The 20,791-nt window shown below is 36.1% G+C and overlaps 3 protein-coding genes across 5 annotated transcripts in view; all 3 read right to left on the bottom strand.

The window, feature by feature from the left end:
- The window catches only part of LOC127512887 (uncharacterized), a 53,274-nt gene extending 47,124 nt beyond the window's left edge, over positions 1-6,150 (bottom strand). Inside the window, 13 exon segments of the mRNA XM_051894244.1 lie at positions 48-197; positions 279-397; positions 552-690; positions 778-881; positions 968-1,066; positions 1,160-1,223; positions 1,374-1,466; positions 1,627-1,741; positions 1,849-1,876; positions 2,224-2,380; positions 2,465-2,608; positions 2,703-2,921; positions 3,196-6,150. Coding sequence (XP_051750204.1) covers positions 48-197; positions 279-397; positions 552-690; positions 778-881; positions 968-1,066; positions 1,160-1,223; positions 1,374-1,466; positions 1,627-1,741; positions 1,849-1,876; positions 2,224-2,380; positions 2,465-2,608; positions 2,703-2,909 — 1,419 coding nt within the window. The 5' untranslated portion in view covers positions 2,910-2,921; positions 3,196-6,150.
- A 154-nt stretch (positions 6,151-6,304) lies between these two features.
- On the bottom strand, positions 6,305-9,169 carry hspb15 (heat shock protein, alpha-crystallin-related, b15). Its single transcript, XM_051893322.1, has 3 exons — positions 7,982-9,169; positions 7,764-7,827; positions 6,305-7,511 (listed from the first exon to the last, which is right to left on the bottom strand). The coding sequence occupies exons 1-3, from the start codon at positions 8,325-8,327 to the stop codon at positions 7,355-7,357; spliced, it is 567 nt and encodes a 188-aa protein (XP_051749282.1). The 5' UTR covers positions 8,328-9,169; the 3' UTR covers positions 6,305-7,354.
- An 89-nt stretch (positions 9,170-9,258) lies between these two features.
- Positions 9,259-20,312, bottom strand: dab2 (DAB adaptor protein 2). 3 transcript variants are annotated; one of them, XM_051893267.1, is made up of 15 exons: positions 19,979-20,312; positions 16,480-16,736; positions 16,208-16,347; positions 15,935-16,033; positions 15,659-15,790; positions 15,089-15,172; positions 14,727-14,753; positions 14,596-14,646; positions 14,400-14,462; positions 12,499-13,128; positions 11,466-11,601; positions 10,459-11,094; positions 10,148-10,362; positions 9,850-9,942; positions 9,259-9,693 (listed from the first exon to the last, which is right to left on the bottom strand). In XM_051893267.1, exons 2-14 carry the CDS (start codon positions 16,610-16,612, stop codon positions 9,868-9,870), a joined length of 2,421 nt encoding a protein of 806 aa, XP_051749227.1. In that variant the 5' UTR covers positions 16,613-16,736; positions 19,979-20,312; the 3' UTR covers positions 9,259-9,693; positions 9,850-9,867. The 3 variants fall into 3 exon arrangements, with proteins under 3 accessions (XP_051749227.1, XP_051749228.1, XP_051749229.1); XM_051893268.1 differs by lacking the exon at positions 19,979-20,312 and adding an exon at positions 17,608-17,710; XM_051893269.1 differs by lacking the exon at positions 12,499-13,128 and having other exon boundaries at positions 19,979-20,227.
- Between the last annotated feature and the right edge of the window lie 479 nt (positions 20,313-20,791).

Below are 20,791 nucleotides of genomic sequence, written 5' to 3' on the forward strand. Positions count from 1 at the left end.
AATAGTATTCAGTTTGCCATAAAAATAGATAAAAGAATCATTCTTACATCAAAGATCTCAAAGCCAGCAATATCCAGCACACCAATGAAGAAATTTCTTTGTTGTTTTGTGTCCAACATCTGGTTGATACGAATGACCATCCACAAGAACATCCTCTCATAGACAGATTTGGCCAAGGCACTAACAGAGTTGTACACCTGTAAGTAGCATAGAGTGCATATTTAATTCTGCTTCTGCAATAATTAGCCAGATTTTAAGGTTAAACTATTTTACTATACCTGCGGCACAGTCTGGCCTTTGGTCACAAACTCATTTCCGACCTTGACTCTGGGGTAGCACAAAGCCTTCAGCATATCAGCAGAGTTCAAACCCAGAAGGTAGGCAACTTTGTCAGCCTCTAAAATTAAGGATTAAAAAAAAAATTTTTTTAAAAACAAACATCCCTTTTCTTGCCTTGAAAACTAAAACCATCCTTTCATTTGTAAAAATAGAAACAAGGATATGTCAATTCAAAGCATGTTTTGACACACATTAGTACTATTTAGTCTCACCCTCTGTGCCATCAGGCTCAGCCTGCTCCTCACGCTGCTTCTGCTTGAACTTCATGTTACCATGATGAAGCACAGCTCCAGTGAACTTGTAGATGCTCATCTTCTCCTCATTACTAAATCCCAGAATGTCAATAGCAGTCTGAAAATTACAGAGAAGAAAGAGCTCTAGGATATATTCTGCCATATTTAAATAGAATATGCAAATATTCAAACAGCAATGACTCACATCAGTAGCAACCAGCTCCTCTTTATCATCAATGCTGGCCACTGTGATCTGACCCTGACTGCACATGGGGAAGTCATAGGGGTTGGTGGTGATGAGCGTCATTTCTGTAAAATACACAGCATTCATAAAAAAAAAAAAAAGAGCATTTTACAATATTATCTGAAACATTGAATGTAAAATGTGCACCTACCAATCAGCTCAGGCTTATGGTTGGTCATCATCTGGTAGAAGATGTGGTAGCCTCTCTCATCTGGAAGCTGGAATGTCACTCTAGACTTCTCCAGCAGATCTGTTGAGAGAATGTACTTGAGTCACAATCATCTAAAGAGTGACAGACAAAGACAAATGTGCAGGATGGATCAATGAAATCATGTCCACCTACATGTCTCAATGTCAGCACTAGCCAGTTTTCCAGATGTACCGAAGTGAATTCTGATGAATTTACCCTGTTTAAATCAAAATAGAATGATACATAAATAATGTCTTTATAGAAAACTCTGTATAATTATATATATATATATATATATATATATATATATATATATATATACACACACACACACACACACACTGACCAACTGCACTGTAAAACTTACAAAACGAGAGGAGTTGTCATTTCTCACAGTCTTGGCATTACCATAAGCCTCAAGCAGAGGGTTGGCAGCAATGATCTGGTCCTCAAGAGAGCCCTGAGATGTTTGAAGGGTTTTCAGTTATTTTGTTTCATGTCTAAACACTGTTTTCAGGCATTTCACAAATTCACATAACATATATTGTGGGAGATGATTGTTATGAATTTGAACTATATCTTTCATAATAATATATTTGACTGTTTTATATCTCATATACCTGCATTTTGCCGGGAGTCTGCTCTTTCTTCTTTTCACCACCTGCCACTGCAATTGTGGCAAAATACTGGATGACACGTTTGGTGTTCACAGTCTTTCCAGCACCAGATTCTCCGCTGGTTTATGGGAGATTAGAAAACAGAAGATGATAAGACATGAGGAAGTTACATAAGAGAACAATATATCTGTTCTCAAAAACTCTAATAGTAAGCTTGATACATACGTAATCAGGACAGACTGGTTCTCTCTGTCTGTTAATTCAAAGATAATAATGTTTTAGCAATTGTTTTATAGCAAACTATCCTCTGGTTTCACAGACAGCTTAAGCTAGTCCTAGACTAAAATGCATGTTTGAGCTGTTCTAACTGAAAGCAAATTGTACTGACATCTTAAAATATGTCAGTGCCATTGTTTTGTCTCAAGATGCACACCAATAATGTTTTTTTTTTTTTTTTCTAGTTAAAGTTTATAAAAGCTACTTAAATGCCCTTATTAAACTAAACACCCTATATTTAAATGCCTAATCCTGTCTGTGAAACCGGGCCTAAGAATGTGAATTTCAACGTATATAATTCAGATCTCAGAAATAATGTCTTACCAGTCAGCATAAACTGATAGGCATTGTCAGAGACAGAGAAGATGTGGGGTGGGGCCTCCATACGCTTTTTGCCTCTGTAGGCAGCCACCACTTCTGCATCATACACTGGGAGCCACTTGTAGGGGTTCACAGTTGCACAGAAGAGCCCAGAGTAGGTCTGAAATGAGTAGAGAAGTGGTCAGATTTTAACACCACAGACAAAATGAACTTAAATGCTGTTTTAAGTTGTTTCAAAACCTACGTAGATCATCCATGCAGCATAACGCTCTTTGAGGTTATACAGCACAGAGGCTTCATTGAGATGGGTCATCATGGCCATGTCCTCAATCTTGTCAAACTTGGGAGGATTCATTGGGTAGACATCTTGTTCCTTAGCAACTCTCTCCTAGAAATTTGAAAAATTAGATATTAGATATAAAAGAAAACATTGTAATAAGTAATTTAATGAGCATCTACATGAAATGGAAATTAAAACTCACCTCCTGAGTGTCAAGCAAAACAACTGTGACTTTGCCACCATCTTTGCTCTTGATTGTTCCCTTGAGGTACAACTCTTTGTCATCAGCCACGTAGCAGGCAGTCTTGGCATCAAATGGTTTGTTCTGAGCCTCGATTCTCTCCTTCTCAGGCTTACGAAGGTAAATGGCAGCCTTGCCATAAACGGCCATCTCTGCGTCCGTACTCATGGTGGCAGCTTACTGTAGTGAACAGAGGGTAACTATTTTATTTACAAGAAAATCTGTATAATCTATATCTAAATCTATAATGGTGTATAGTGATCAGAAAATCACTATAGACCATTCACTTTTGTTAGTTTAAATTACACAATTGTCATCATCCATACACTAAGTGTAATGGTAATATTGAAAAGATGTTTATGACATTTCAATTGCACTACTAAAATTAATTAATTTCTTCAAAATGAGAAATTGCTGTTTAATCATTACCAACATAAATATGGATGAACTTTACCTTTTTTCCTTCCCACTAGTGATGTATTTCCAGCAGCCCTGTAATAGATTTAAAATTCAAATGACCTTTCTGTTCTACATTTTCCTAATTCCTATATTTTTCTTCATCAAAATATTCTTATACCATATACTTGTGATATCTCTTTTCACATCTCACATTTAGTAACACTGGAAAAACTTGAATGAAAATATCTAGAATATTCAAGTCAGCTTTTTCTCTATTTTGTCTAATAATCATCTATTGTAAGTGTATTTGTAACAACTACTTTCAAACAGTAATGCTTTGAAGAAATTAGAGTTCTCACCACAATCACGAACTCTGCTGCCTCCTCAACAGTCTTCAGGGCTTGTCCATACCACCTTATATTGGATTTGTTTTGCTAGCCAAGCAGAAGTTAAATATGGCTAACTAATGCCTAATGTGGCACAAATGGGAGTCAAGGAATTGATCAAGTGAAACACTTGGCACTGACAATCATTCTGAAGATGGAAATAACTGTACTGCTTGGGTATTTTTCTTCCAGAATGTAATAATGCATTTGATTTTTTGTCTTAGAGAAAAGTGAAGTTTAGATGATACTTTTGTTTGATACATCAATTGCATTGACATAACTGATTAGTTATGACATTCAACACTACCTTGAAGATGCATGTAATGTCAACATATGTTTTACGACACATCAGTGACTCGGGAACCAAGACTAGATTAGTCACACATGGATTAGTTTGTAATGTACCCATTAATGTCAAGGAGAAATAGAACTGCTCAGATTTTGTCATCACTATGCAGCAGCATCACAACTGGATAATGGATTTGTCTGAATTCAAGTTAAGTATTTGTAATTAGAAAACCTCTTAAGTAAAATGTCATTATAGAAATAGGTATGGGCATTTTTTATTGAGGACTAGTCTCAATATTAATTCTGTTGTAATCTTTTTCAATGAGAGAGAAAGAGAGACGTAAAGATGTTGACAGGTCTATGGCAACTGGTAGTGTCAAATGTAGGCTTGTGGTTTATGTTACCTGGAGAAAATGTTGGAAAATGTTAGACTTAACGTTCAAACAACAGAAGCCTCTGTTACAATCATCAGCATAACCATTCAAATTGCATTGCGTTCAACATACAGTGGCCCCAAAAAGCATTTTGAGTTAGGGGATATGAAAGTCACACTTGTATATGACTTTTATTGTGTTAAGAATTTCAAACCAAGTGGAATCTGCAAACAGATCTATCTTCATTTCTCAGAACTAACTTCACTATTCTGAGCCATTTTTTTGCAATGAATTTTAACCAAATTGTCTCAAGGTGATTTTATTGGATCAAGTTCACCCAGGTCTCTACAGACTAACTACAGGTGTAGATCATCACATTAACTATTCCGCTAACATTTGACAATCATAAAGTGTACAAATACCTCATTTTGAACAGCATATCTATTCTTTAATCATGTTAAACCATTTTTGTTTTGTGAAATGACTTGCTTAAAATGTTCATCATGCTTCTCACATGATGTATTAGATATTAACAATATTGCAGTATCACTTCATACATCCACCTGAAGCATATTTTTAAATTTTTTATGGCCTCATTCACTCAAAAACAGACATCAACACTAGCATAACATTTGCCTGATTTTTTACAGCAGGGCAAATAAGTGTAGCACTGAGCCTGCACATTCTTAGCATGCATGGCTTTTAGTAGGTTAGGGCTATAGGAAGTGAGTATAAGAGACACAAGCCAAGACAGAAAATCAAATGGCAACCAAAATGAAAGTTTTACAGCATTATATTGCACATGCTGTCAAGGAAAGCTGTATTATTTACTTTCAAGAGAGGTGATCATGAAAAATTATTTATTTGCAATTATTTCTGCCTGAAACCATCAGTCTCCACATACTTGATAAAGTTACTAAAACTTGCAGGAACGATCTTTAGATCGACTTTCAAGATTTTTTTTTATTTATTTTTTTTTATCTAGATTTATACTAGGTGAAAATTCTTCAATACATCAGAAAAACCTATATGTGAACAACAGATGTATTCCTGGGCAAAACTGTTCATTATGTTCACATGTTCATTATGTGAATCTGTTATGTTCACACATTTATGTTGTGCATGTAACACTGAAATGTGAAGATGTTTACAAATGAAACATTTATTGAGCCGTAAATCTTCATTCGCTCATTATGCTTGTTCATACCACAGACATTGGAGAGTGGTCACTGTGGAGCTTAGTGGCATTCTCACTATTTCAACACCCTGCTTCCTCCTGAATAGCTTAAGACTTGTAATGTAATTGGAGAATCCCTGTGGTGTATTTTTGTCATGTCCACCATGTGTGCTCTCAGTAAGTTAAATGATGGTGCCAACTGGCAGTTCTACATACCGCAGTGTTAGATGTTGTACATTTACAGGCTTAGTTCCAACCTTCAGTTTAATCTGGCATGTAACAGTAGTCTTCATAAGCATTTTAATAGGCTCAGACTCTGTATAATACAACTGATGATGCATCCATTGGTCTTAATTGACTTATTGATACAAGAAATAAAGAAATAATAACTGTCAGGTTTTAATAGCCGTTTACACTATTATTGATTGTAACATTGATATTTGATTGTGTAAAATCGCTATGCACACACACACTGTACTGATTCCTTGAAACCTTGTAGGAATTACTTAGAGGAAGCTGTTTCCTAAGCAACAAATTAAATTCTGACAGATATGGATAGAGATAAATTCTGTGTGTTCTTTGCACACTTGCATACTATATCCAGGTCAGAGTCTAATACAACCTAACGGACACTGAAGTCTTCAGTTAACTCTTTGGATTCATTTCAAAATAAAATTCAAAGTCAGAAATCAGGAAACCCAGAAAAACACATACGGTAAACATTAGATGGCCACAAGAGTGTAGTTCTCCTGGAGATTTATAGCATGGGGTAGATGCTCGATTGTCTGTCAGGAACATGCATCTTGCTATTTTAAAGTATTTTGTCATTTTATGGACGCTGAACTGGCACTCCTTCATTCTATGAGGATACTTCCTCTAGCCAACACATATTAGAGAAGAGATATATTTGAATCATACAAAGGTAACAGAACAAAATACTGACCATTCAGAAACATGTTGCTATTTTTACTATGCATAGTGTAACTGAGACATTGGAGTCATTTGATTACTGCTCCTGAGCAATGTGATGAAAGCTGTGGAACACATCCAAAAATAGCGAAGGTACAACTGTAAGGAGAAGGTAAGGAGAAACCTGCCTCCATACTTCTGATCACCCCAAGAAGGAAACCAAAGACGGAAGGCTTTGGATTTCATAACTGTCATGACCTGCCAAACAAGTAGTGTAGTTCTGTGAAGTTCAGAGCACAGAATCTGTGTGAACTCTATGCACCATCTAGAGGATGTGACATGAAGCTCAACTTGGCTACATGATGCTGAGAGTTAGTTATTTGCTTACCTATTTATTGAGAATTTCAGTGTCTTCTTGTTAAATATATTTACATGATTGTATTGTTTTATTGTTACACATTTATTAAAACTGTCTCTCTTGGCATTATATGACCCCAGCCCCAGTATGAAACCCTTTCCAAACATTTTTATTCTAGCCTGAAAAAGAGTGAACTGGAAAATCTGATCTCTCTTTAGTCCGTCAGTACTTAATGGTTACATAGGATTGATCATCTTAGAAGAATTCTTGGTAGCACTTTATTTTACAGTCATGTTCCCCATGTACATACTATGTACTTATTATAATAAATGGGTAATAACTAGGTACTAGCCCTGAACCTACCCCCTAAACCTAACCTTAAACCATGTAGTTACCTTATATTAACCAGTACTTTCTTAGGTAGTACACTGTAAGTACATGTAAGTGCACATACTCTAAAGTGCAACCGAATTATTATACATATAAAGCACAAATTATGTATTACATATAATTTAAACCAAAGTAACAGCAGAGCTTAACTATTTAGCATATTACTGTCTGAACAGTAATGTTTGTCATTTAGTAATGCTTCAAAATATGATAAATATTCTCTTGCAATACTGGTATTTACAAATGCTTCTAAGGTTAGCCATCAAAAATGAAAAGTTAGGAAAACACGTTCATTACTTTTAACATATTGGGCATATGAATAGGTCTATATGTTACTTTGCAGGGAACTGTTTGTCCATCATGTGAACAGGGATGACAGTCTCTCCAGGGAGACTGATATTAGAGCCAGGTAATGGGACCTCAACTGAGAGAATACCATCTGGAGACAGCATGGAGCTGATTAGTTTTAGGTCTAAGTCAGCTGGAAGCCTAATGAATTACACAAGAAAAATGAAACCAGCCATGAGTAATGATGGAGTAACACCCTAAATTGTGTACAGCTGTAATTATGAGATTCAAATGTATGCAAAAATACAGTATTAAAAACTGCATCATTTGCTGTGAGGTTCCATTTGGAGAACTAACAACTGTTTTTCTTGTGTTATTCTTTTCATTTTTAAATACAGTAGGAGTTGATAAGAGATCAAATGAATAACAAAACAAATCAATAAAAGCTCTTACTTGTATTTTCTTGTAAAGCTTCTTGAGATCAATCTGTGATTTTCCTGCCTTTCCTCATGATTACCTAGGAAAGAAAACATACATTAAAGAACATGATATTGCCATCTGAATGAAATGTGATTTGCAGTATGTAATGTCATTGTATAGGCTGTTTTATTAATATAAATATGCAGTCCATTATAAATTGACCAAAGCCAAACATATCAAGGTCAACATGCCTGTTATCTCCAAATACCCCTCCTTGGTTTTGATGCTTATATCCTTTGGAGAAAATGGACTGACATCTAGACAGACTTTCCAGTTTTGCGGTCCTTTCATTTGTTCACACACAGATTCAGAAACCCGTCCTTCAGATTTAGAAGGAATCTCCATGCACAAAGAGCTGAAGAGAGGTAAACGCACAGATCCTGGCCAGGTCGATGTCCCTAATCTTTTCCTGGCTGAATCTATCCAGCTAACCTCATCTGGTTCAAGGAAACAGGGGAGGTCAGTGTTTTGGTTGAAAAGGTTTCTCTCCTGAAGAGGGTCCCAGCTACCATTTCGGTAAAACAAAGGACGAGGCATCTTAAACTTAATTTTAAAACTGAAAAAACTTTGTTTTGAAGCTTTGAATATCTGATGCTGATACAGCAACAGTAAATCTGATTGCAGACTTACGAAAAGCTACAGAAAGTCGCCACACACTTCTTTTATAAGGTTCTCGTCTATTAAACCTTCATCCAAAATTATCCAGTTATCCAGTCCCAAACATCAACAAAGAGGCTTGGCAAAACTTTCACCCCGGTGTTACAATCTGACATACACAGAATGATGCCATCCTGTCTGTTAATAGAACTGAAGGGGTAATGGCAAATTCTTGGCGCATGACAATAGGCACACTGGCAATGGTGTTGTTTCATTAATGGCCTCTGTAGTCTGGTCACATCTTGGTGCTCTTTCTTTTACCATGGTAACAAACTTTGTTGAACAACAGTATGTACTTACACAGTCTTTATTGAAGCTCTAGAGAATTCCTTAGTCCTGTAAACAACATTTCAGTCAGATATACTAAGATACATTAAATAATATTGCTCAGATCATATGTACCTGATGCCAAAATAAGCAAGAAGCCAAAATATTACTTTGGTAACACTTACAAAAAGATCATTTGTTAACATTAATGTATTAACTAACATGAATTAACCACAAGCAATACATGTGTTACCGTATTTGTTAATTTTTGTTAAGGTTAGTTAATAAAAATACAGCGGTTCATTGTTTGTTCATGTTAGTTCACAGTGCATTAACTAATGTTAACAAATACAACTCTTGATTTTAATAATGTATTAGCAAATGTTGAAATTGACATTAACAAAGATTAATAAATGCTGAAGTGCAGTACATTATTAGCTCATGTAAACTAATGTAGTTAACATCAGTTAACTAATGAACCTTATTGTAAAGTGTTACCATTATTTTAACACAGGAAAAAAAAAAAAAAAAAAACAGAGTCAGATTCATTCACTTTTTTTAATGATAAATCATTAGGATTAAGCATATTTACTTCATCATACATGCTTAGGATAATTGCATAGAGAAAAATCATTTACACAAACATGATCATTATCTTTTATTCTTTCTCCTCTATTACACTCTACAGAAGAACCCTACTTCAACTACTTCACTGTGCATCTTATTTCATGAGTGCCTTAGGATTGAAATGGGTTAATCTGAAAGGGCTGGAAGAGAAGGACTGATCTGTGATCAGTTAGAAAGGCACAGAAAGTGAGGCTACAACAGATATACAGTGGAAATGCAAATAGTGGAGCACAGAATACCAGAAAAAGGTTTTTATGAACACATTGCTTTTCAATGTAGTAGAATGCTGAGAGCAACTCTATGGTGCTTGTGTGGTTCTCTGGCTCAGCAGCACTGGATCAGTGGGAGTGTACTGAAATAAATATATGAACAGGTTTTTTTGTGTGTATTTATGTTAATAGAACCAAGTCTATGTATTGACATAACAGTGTAGATCATATTTCTTACAGTTTACAACTGGCATGTTATGTATAACCAAACATTTTAAGAAATATTTATAGCTCTGTACCAGCAGTGCTAAGGTTTCTCAGGCAAAAGGATTTCCCCCAAACGGGTCTCCAAAAGCATCTGCAAGGGCAGCAGTCTGAGAGGCTGGAGTGCTCTGTGATTAAAAAACATATTATTGTTATTATTATTGTTGTTATTATTATTATTATTATTAAAAAGATCAACAAATTTGCAATTCCAAAAACACAGTAAAAACACAAGGTCACAGTGTCAAACAGTGTATACACTATAAACTTTAAGAATTCAAAAATAAATAAATAAAATAAAAAGTATAAGTAAAAAAGTAAAAATGCACATACTGTATTCATAGGTGGTGCTCCAAAAGGGTTAGTTCCAAAAGTGTCAGTTCCAAAAGTGTCATCAAAAAGGTTTGAGCCTGCTGCAGGACTCTGGTTTGAGGGTGCAGGGACTAGATTAGGAGTGAAGGCAGCATCCAAAAGCCCTGGGGTCAGACCTGCTCCGTGAGGTACTGCAACACTCGCAGGGGACTGCTGAGGAACAAGTTTTGAAGTCCCTGGACACAAGATGGGGAACGTTAATGATCAAACTATCAAAATCGTTATGCTGCATGTCTCAAATCATAAGTTACAGATGATAATTAAATGTGTACCATTTGAGTTAGCTGAGATTTGGTTTATGTCAAAGTCATCATGATCTGCCACCTCCTGAGCCAGACCAACCTTACTGGAAAAGTACTGGTCAAATGAGCCATTGGTGTTTGTACCAGGTCCTTGTTCTGCTTTCTGGGGCTTAACCATCTGGAAATTTTTGAACATGTCTTTTCCGGTCTTCTTCTCCTTCTCCCCAAGGGGGTCCAAAGCGGTAAATGCGCTTTTGACCACTGGGGGTTCTTCTTTCACAGGAGGACGGGGTGGAGGGCGAGGAGGAACCACTACACCCTGCTGCATACCCATCATTGCATTAGGAGGCATCATGGGAGCAAACTGGTTTGGTTGGAAAGGACCTGCCACAGGACCAGTGGTGGGCCAGTGCCCAACAGGTGCTGCGGTTCCCGGTTGACCCCAGGCTTGTGTGGCAGCCGGTGGACCAAAAGGCAAAGCTCCTTGCTGCCCCCATGCAGGTGCAGGCAGGCCTCCAAAGGCAGATGGTTGAGGAAAAGCTTTTGGTTGTCCTGGAACAGTTACTTGAGGAACACCGCCCTGAGGAGGAAACATTGTTGGTGTTTGACCCCATGGAGACGGAGCTGTCCCAGGAGTGACAGAAGTAGGGCCCAGAGACAATGAACCTACAGAACAAACAAATTAAATACACTCAACATCAAAAAAAAAAAAAAAAAAAAAAAAAAAAGACATCAAGATCACAATGCTCATAATGGCAAGCAAAAAAAAAAAAAAAAAAAAAAAATTTTAATTGTTTTTAAACAAGTCAGCAGACCCCAGGGGGCGCTTATTTACACTATAAATGCAGATTTAGTTTTAAAAACCATTTTCTTTATAATACTTGCTAGTTTTCCCCTCACACAGTATAAATAGGTCTTTATACAGGAAAAATAGGAGTTTTATTATTATTATTATTATTATTATTATTATTATTATTATTATTATATATGAGATCAGCCAATTCATTCCACAAGTGTACAAAGACCATGCATTATACCAAGAGCATTGATGGTGGAGGAAGGTGTGGGGTTGAACAGGTCTGCTGGAATGGAGGAGTCCTGATTTGAGGGCTGAGACTCCTTCTGGGTTGGTGGAGCAAAGAGTTCAGCTCCAAACATGTCATTTCCAGGTGACTGTGGAGGCACAATGTTATATAAAAGCATTTTTAGTACTCTGAACTTAAGCAAAATTACAGTGCCAAATGACATGAAACAATTCAAAAAGACAGATATAAAGGAGTATAAAATAACACTGCTGCCACCGAGAAAGAGCCCAATTTTACCAAAGTTGTGTTAATGGGAAAAAAAAAAAAAAAAAAAAAAAAAAAAAAAAGGTCAGTTTGATATACAGTATATCTGTAGATGTTTACTTGAACTAACCCTGCCCTGCACAATTAAACTGAGGTAAGAAGCATGCAGTTAGTCATAGTATTGCTTTCAGGGATTGGCATGACATTGTTGTGTACATCCACAATTAAATTATAAAAAAAAAAAAATAAACAATAATAGGAACCATTTTGTATGGATGCATGCAGCTTCTACAGTTGAGTAGAGAAAAAGGTCTATTAGCATAAAACTTGGTAGCTTTCTTAATCAGCAAAATGTAGATATCAATTTAAGACACACACAGTACATGGACAACAATGCCATGTCCCCCAACACAAGTTAATAATGTGACAGTTTCTATCCAATTTTTCCAATGTGCAAAAAAAAAAAAAAAAAAACCCTAAAACCATAAAACCAACTAATCGGTGTTCTATGAGACAGACTACAAGAACTTTTAAAAATCATAATCATTAAACCATCCATTCTTTCTCAAGACTCAATGCATTTAGACAACGTGAGAACATCTTTACATTTAAGTACAAGATGTGTACTGTCCTTTTTTAAATCATTTTTAAAATATTGATTAAAATTATTGGCGCTTATGCCAAACCTTGCCTTATAGTCCTTATAGTCTCTCTCATACTTTGTATGTGAATTAATACAGATTGAGAATTCCGTAAGGAGTTTCTCTTGCCAAATGTTCACCTTCCCTCTCCTTCGCATGCATCCAGACTTTGAACTTTGAGGTGGGGGGCAAAGGACCATTAGGCCTCCATTTTGAACAGAAGGTGGTGGGATGGTTTGAAACAATGCCACTGATTTACTTGATCCATTACACAAGAGAGGAGTTTGGAGGACAGGAGGACCTGATCTGGCTAACCCGTTTAAGATAGGTGGGTTGTTCATTGAGGTACTCAAAAAAGGATTCTGGCTAAAGAGGAAATTACGGTCACCATTCAGATTGCTTAAAGAAAGCTGGTTTACTTGTGTATTTGGACTTTCATGAGACAACTGGGCACCAGAGAGTCCATTAAACAGCTGATTGTTTGGAGAGGAGTATTCACTCAGGCTTTGCTGCAAGTCTGGCCCATTCAAGAGAAAACTAGAAAGATCTGACTTGTTATTGGAAGAAAACATGGAATCTGATTGATCATTTAAGGGAGAAAAGGGATCATCACTGAAGGGATCGGAACTAGGAGTTGGGAAAAGATCTGATGTGACTGAAACAGTTTTGTCATCTGATTTATTGCAGAGAGGAGATGGGTAGCAGATGAAAGGATTTCCTTGATTGCTGTCAATCACAACAGCAAAGTCAAGCAGCAGAACACTGTCAGGCTGGTTTTAGAAGAAAAAAGAAAAAAAAGATGAGTTGAGGTAGATTCTTTGAAACATACTGAAAATAGTAAGGTAGTTAGAGCATCATATAACATGAAAATTTTCATAGGAAGTGTTTGAAACACCAGTAATTGTGATGTAATTGAAGTTCTCTTTTTCCCATTTTTGGGGTTTGGGTGCCATCTACAGGCCATTGGGACTTTTTCACTGCTAATAATACTTTTGGGAGAGCATTTGGTTTGGTCATGAAAAACAGCCAATGCAAATGCTTGAGACCCTTAAATGAAAAATGAGGGCTGATGGATGGCTTTGGTAGACGTTAACAGATAATACTGGCAAAGTGTTTAGTATGTTAAGAACTCACAGCACAGTAAAAAAATAAATAAATAAATAAATAAAATGTAGAAATCTAGCCACATGTATCAAGGCAAACTCTTTGCTCATTCTAAAGTCTGGGTATATTTCTAAAAGAAATTACTTAATAAACTGCTTAAAACGTGTCAACAGCAGATTGACTGCAAAAATGTGTACTGTAGGGCAGAGGTGTCCAAACTTATTTTAAAGGGGGCCAGATTCAATGTTACATGTTTTGTCTCTTGGAAAAGCTTGAGTTGACAGTAGCAGTAGCTTGAGTTGGGATGCAGATGAAAATTCATTAAACAGTAACATCTGTAAAATTTTAATAACCTCATTTTTGAAAGGATAAATTTTAAATATTCTTACTGAGTTATTAAAATTAACCATTGGTTTCTGTAATTTGCCATACATTTCATTAGGCCTCCTCCTTTAATACTTAATACATGTCCATATTAATAATACAATAAAACATTTTTGTTTGTATCAGATACCTCTGCGCAAAACTCGAATGCTTCTCACTGCGCTGTTTAGTGGTCACATGATTGAGACCTGTCAGCAAGTAAAAGCATTTGTTCTGAGTGCTGCGCCGTCTTTTGTGCTGAGCTTATGAATGGTCCGTGGTTCAAATGACTCAACGAGTAGCACCGTTTCGTTCCGCTTTTGGCATGTTTAACGTTTCTCATAAGCAACAGAAATAGCAGAGCTTATTAGTTATCAAATTTTGTTTCTCTTACAGTTTACTGCAACACCTGGCCTAAAATCTAGTGCTGTCAACTTGTGTTGACACTGTGAAACGGCATGATTTGTAAATTATGTGTAGCGGGCCACACGTAATGTATTTTAAAGACAAGCTGCGGGCTGTTTGAAATTCATCCCCAGGCCGGACTTTGGACACCCCTGCTTAGGGTCATTACCGTAGGAGAGTGAATGTCAGGTGGAGTGGACATATCGCCAAACAGGTCCATCTGCTCTATGGTCTGAGAATAACACAAAACATAGCACCTCTAGGTTATTTTCTGAGGATTCCAAGGTCCATTTGGAGTTGATTTTTTTTTTCAACAATCTAATTCGTATGAAATTGCCATTTTGTATGAAGTTGCAAGCACTTACTTTTACAGCATTTCCTTGGCCATCCAGGGTGAGTAAAGCATCACCACCATTCTGATGACCAAACAAAACAATGAATGAAAGATTACATTAAAATAAAACTGAAATATTGCTCAAAAATGGTTTATACTCACCTCAATCACAGTGCCATTTCCTTCACCCTGCAAAGTAGTAAAGGTTTCAGTCAATAAACTGAATCCAACATAATAGGAAAAAGGGTTCAAATCGTTTATGAAAAACTACAGTTTATGAAGATCTGCATATTCAATTGGAAAAGCAGTCAACTATTGAGAGCTGTTATTATGTTTGAAAAAAATGTCTTTAGTACTCAAAAGAGCTTAGCTTACCAACAGACAAATATCTAGACAAGCCTATAATCTTCCTGCATGAAATATGTAGTACCAAATCCATTCCTCAATTTTAGACAACAATAATTTAAAACACTCTAATCTAAATGATGTAAATGTATAAAGTATTAAAATTATATACACATCACCTTCTGTGCAGCTTCCTGCTCTTTTTTCTTCATATTGAAGATTAGTTGAAACAGATCCTTCAAATCAATCACCAGAGGCTCAGCCTGTAGAAGAGGAATTGATAAAAGAAGAATACACTTTGGATTACATATTCCATCCACATTTCAAATTGTAATTTTTTTATTTTATTTTGTAATTTCTGTAAGTGGCACCCAATAGGAAACAGAATATTCTTGTTGTGCCAAGATTTTATATACATAACAAATTTTGTATTTTGTGTTTGATAAACACCCTGTGGTGCCATCCTAAAGAGGCACAAAATTACTTTCATGATGATTTTCAAGAAACAGCTGACAAACTGATATTTTTCATCAACACTTAATTGACATTAATACTAACACTTATTAATCTGTATATCCATTTAAAAAACAAACAAAAACATGTACTGTGCTAGACTAACTGGGACTAGTCACAGCACTTACATATTGATGCCCTATTGTTGGTTTGATTGCTTCTATTGTTCTCCTCATTTGTAAGTCGCTTTGGATAAAAGCGTCTGCTAAATGATTAAATGTGAATGTAACTCTGACCTGCTGAGCTGTCTTAACAGCAAAGAACTGGTGCTGCCCCTCTGCTCCGCAAACATATCCAAAGGCCCGGTTATCAGTGACATCACGAGCAATAAAAGAGATCTTATTCACCACATGTTCATGCTCAATCACCTGAGAGAGAGAGAGAGAAGGAGAGAGACTAAGGCAAGATATGACAGAGAGCATGCTATAAAGTCAATACACATTTTTATGACATGAAAAGGCCAGTAATCAATTTCACAAATCATTTTTTAAAGTATCCACAAAACTACTCACCCCAGTTTTCTCATCAACAATTTTGATTCCTGTTAGAGAGATGTTCACCCATATTCTTTGCTTGTGCTTGCCTTGAGAACGAGCAGCTATTGCCATGCCCTGTACACAAACAAAAACTAAATAGTTTCTTCTAACAATTACTGTACCATTAATGGAATGTAATAATAATAATAATAATAATAATAATATTCTGTCTTCACTCTGTGCCATGCAATACACCATAAGATCTAAATAAAAACCACAACAGAAATTAAAGCCATCTTGAATCTGCACCTTTAGTTTCATCATGGAATCCTGACACATTTTATCCCCTCTTGCTTCTGGGACATCATCCACACCAATAAGCTTGGCTTTATATCTCACTCCATCACCCTGAAACCTGGCTAGCAGGAACTCGTCTGTCTTCTCTGGGACTGTGGAGAAACAACCACAAGATCATTATTTTAAAAAATAAATAAATAAATAAAAATGGAATGTTTGCTGTAGGCAACATCAACCCCATTTAAAAATAAATAAATAAATAAACAGAGGCGGCCAGCCTGTACTTTTTCTCCTTTCCCTCCAGAATGAAGTTCTAGTCACGGGTGCAGTGGGTGTTGTGGCAGATGCTGGTTCAGTGGTTGATGCTGGTTCTGCTGGTACCACAGTAACAGGCTCGGCTTCGGGTGGTTGCGACATGGTGGGTGCTTAGTTACAAGACAATGAAAGCAAAAGAGGGGACAAAACCCAGCCAAGAGGCAAAAAAAAACAGGGGACAGACGCAGGTAGGATATTCAACAAGCACACATTCTCAGCACTGCGCCTGGACAGAGAGGGAAAAAAAAAAAGGAAAAGAAATTACAAATGAAGAGATAAATGACAAATGAAAAAGATATGACAAATGAAACTGATAGCTGAGAACGCTGAAATGTGACCAGTATCTCTTTTATTCATGACATTCAGTCACAGGAACAAGCATTAGTTTGCTTATAACCAGTTTTTCATATTTAACAAGAATCTTGTGTCTACATACAAAGAACTCAATCATCTTAATTCAGAAGGCATCACATACACATCAAGAAACGTAAAACTCCGCCAACTAATTTAACTTGGGCCATAGATTCTGTTAGTGACAGAAAGGCAGAGGAAGGAGAGGAAACAGCATAAGCAAAAAAAAAAAAAAAAAAAAAAAAAAACACTTCCTGCTTAGTAGGCAAAAAAAAAAAAAAAAAGTGCTAAATAAGTTTTCCATTCCTGAAATACAGGATTTATAGGAAAATGGCATTAAGGGAAAAAAAAAAAAAAAAAAAAAAAAAAAAAAATCCACAAAGTCATGAAGTAATCCCTCATTTAATTTCTTATGCCTAATCTCTAAATTTAAACTTAAATTCCCCAATTTAAACATGGGATCAGTACTTTCAATCAACAAACCAAAATGTGTAACCTTTAGAAACAAAACGCTGCAAAATGGATAAAGCATGAAGTAATCATCATGAACTAATTTCAGAGACTGAAGGAAAGGCTGTTGATCTCAACCAAAAGATCCAGAGTCACACTACTCATATAAGATCCCCCAACAGATGGATAAACATCTCCACAAATATCAATCAGTTAATTTCAAACAGTGTCTCATTCAACAAAGAAAAGATAATTTGGCAAAGATAAAAGAATTTTAAGTGGTCTGAAAGACATACCTTATGAGCAGCCAATAATGTTTAGCTGTGTATTTCTCAGCAGAGAGAGGAAAAAGAGTGTAAGAGAGCAAAGGTGGGCAGATCAAAGGTTGAGCAATTAAAACCTGTTAATCCTTCTCCAGCAGCTCATCAGCCCTAAAACACATCTCCAATCCCATGATTCTCAAGATTACCCAAATGTTCTCATTTCAGCACTGATCTTGGGGCAGAATTACTTTTCCCGGTTTACATTTGAAAAGAAAATCTCTCTGATGTACTCAGATTATCTGTTCCTTATCTTACATGAATTTGTCGTGACCAATTTTTAGACAAGCTTATGAGTTTACATAATCATAATGCAGCAGGAGCCCAAAGCAGTGACAAGATGACAAACTAGAGCTGAAAATATATCAGGGTCCATTCCAATAATGGCCACACAGAAGAAACACAACTGCCATAATTGCCATTATGACAGCATTAAAGTTTTATAATTAACTTTAAGTTCTATTAGGTCATACAACCATGAGCAGCAAAAAAAAAAATTATATATATATACACACACCATAAATTAGAATGCAGGAAAATCAAAAATTGGGAAATCAAGTTATTGAATTGGCAAATCAAGTTAATTTCAAAAGTAATATGACAAAACTCTCAATTGGTAGAACAGTAATGTTTTATGACACTCAACAGCTGACAGAGGCAGAGATATGAACAGTTTATCAGCTAGTTTTGATTATCAAGAGCGGAAAACAGTGGCAGAATGGCTGTAAGATAATTTTCATTACTGCCTAGTATCCAGGGTCATACAGTGTAAAATAACCGGTAATGCAGCAACCATTAAACAAGAGTGATAAGCGAAATGAAGATTCTTGTGCAAGACACAATCATGAGCGTTTTCTACTTTACAAGCACCCAAGCAGGTAATCTGCATGCTGTCTCACACAAGCACATAATAAAATGGAGATAAAAAAAAAAAAAAAAAAAAAAAAAAAAGTTCACACAATTTTTTTTTTTTTTTTTTGGTGTGAAGTGCAGGTATAGAAGTTACTTTTAAACATGGGTTATGAAGGGCAACAGAATTCTACCCCCTCTCATTATTCATGCCAATCACAATGCACATACAGCATAAGTAATAATCAATTCAACAGTCTGACAGCTGACATCTCTTACAGCTGATCAGATAAGCAAAGGAAACAGGGCCTAGATAAAAACATATAAAAGCATACTATAAACAATATTAAATAGAACTTTCTACTGTTTTCCAATTCATAGATTGTGCCTAATCTCTCAAGATCAAAGTACATTAGAAATGTCATTTATAAATCAAGATAATTTGGATGCATTTTTTCCATCTGAATGCCCGGATGCTTCAGGAATTCTAGAACACATTCTGTGATAACCTGAACGACTAAGAATATTCACAGACACATACATCAAGAAATCTTATGACTATCTACACATTAACCCAGATGAGTAAAACAAGATGGAGGATCACACAAGCTCAGAAGATGATGTCTCTGAATTCTAAATCTCTTTTTTTATTATTATTTAGAATTTAGAACTTAGAATCTTCCCCCTGAATGTTTTGAGAACTTCCAAGGTCCATATGTCTGACATTGGGATCTTCTGTTTAAAAGAGAACACCTTCCAGTGAAATACCTAATGGCTTGTTTATACTCAGATGAGGACTGGTCTCATGGCCCTGGCTGTTCAGTAACTTAAATGAACCCAAAAGTCATAACAGTTAAGTTTCATTAAAACAGAGGATTCAGCAACAGTTGAGGGTGTTCATAAACAGAGGTACAATTCCACATCAGCAGTATTACAAGCATGCAAGTTACACATTAGCTATGCACAACATGTCCAATACAGTAATAATGATCAGCACGAAATAAAAAAAATAAAATAAAAATGGATAAACAGATGGCACCTATGAAATTGGTATGGCAATGTATTTTATATATATATATATATAAAAATTTACTAGTTCTAACATTCTGTAATGAAAGAGTTTTCACCACTTGAGAAATGTATGCTACACTACAATGAATGTAGCCTAATTTTTAAATAATTGAAGTTTACATAGTAGACTACCAAATCGTAGCACATAACTGTTTGTATTGTATTCAGTTTTTTTTTTTTTTAAACAATTTGTTAAAAATATAAAGAGTTGACGCTAAATTAAATGGCACGTGGTCAAATTCAAAATCACCACAACACCTGCAACCATGCCAAGCCATTTCATTTTTTGATTAAATCAAACTTTTTATTGAAAGTTTCTTTTATAATGCCATCAAGTCAAACACCAACCCATGCTGAACTGACAGAAAACTATCAAAACACCACAGGTAACACTTGAGGATGCCGCGCCAGAGCCTCCGTAACTTACCGCAATTATGCATTCTTGAACTCCACACCTAAAAAACTGATGACAAAATCAAAATAGTGCTGATGAGCGCCGTGGACAGTTTGAATGAGTGTGAGACCCAAACCACTCTTACTCCAGACAGGCGGTCCTCCTCCTCAAACTGCTCTCTACCGAGTGCCAAACTGACGGAGACTCGAGCGCCTCCCACAGGTACCGCGCACCTTATCTCGACCTTTATAACAATACCACTGATTGATATAACCTTGAACTGAACACAAAAAGCATCTCTTGATGATAATATTGCACACATATATTATGTACATATATTATGAAGCAATGTCTCTTGAACGATTTAATAAAACGACAGTTTACATAGGCCAATTAAATCGTTCGATGTGCAGATTTCCTTTTCATTAAACCATGGGACATTCTGAAAGCCAGTAAAGAAATTCAGCTCTCTGTTCATCCTTCCTTCCTCACTACCCTTCCTCTGCTGACACTGCTGACATATGAGGGGGAACGGGTAAAGGAAATGCTTGCCAAACTAAAGATGGAGAAATGGTTTAAACGAGATGATGAGCACTTGCGATGTTGCCGATGTCATCAATCAGGAATCACTGGCATGTTTGATTTGTCACTATTTTTGTTCTCTTTAAAATGTATTTGGCCGGCAATATCAGTTTCAAGAGTTGCTATTTGGAAATGGTATCCGTCAAAGATTTTACTTACTCAGTTTCCTTCATGGAAGAACAAAAGGCTGCTTTTTTACCTACAGATTTTAGTTTTTGCATTGTGTGGGGCGAAGAACTGAGAAATTACCAAAAATCCATTTTC

This window comes from Ctenopharyngodon idella, chromosome 5 (genome assembly GCF_019924925.1).
Source record: "Ctenopharyngodon idella isolate HZGC_01 chromosome 5, HZGC01, whole genome shotgun sequence".
Lineage (NCBI taxonomy): Eukaryota > Metazoa > Chordata > Actinopteri > Cypriniformes > Xenocyprididae > Ctenopharyngodon > Ctenopharyngodon idella.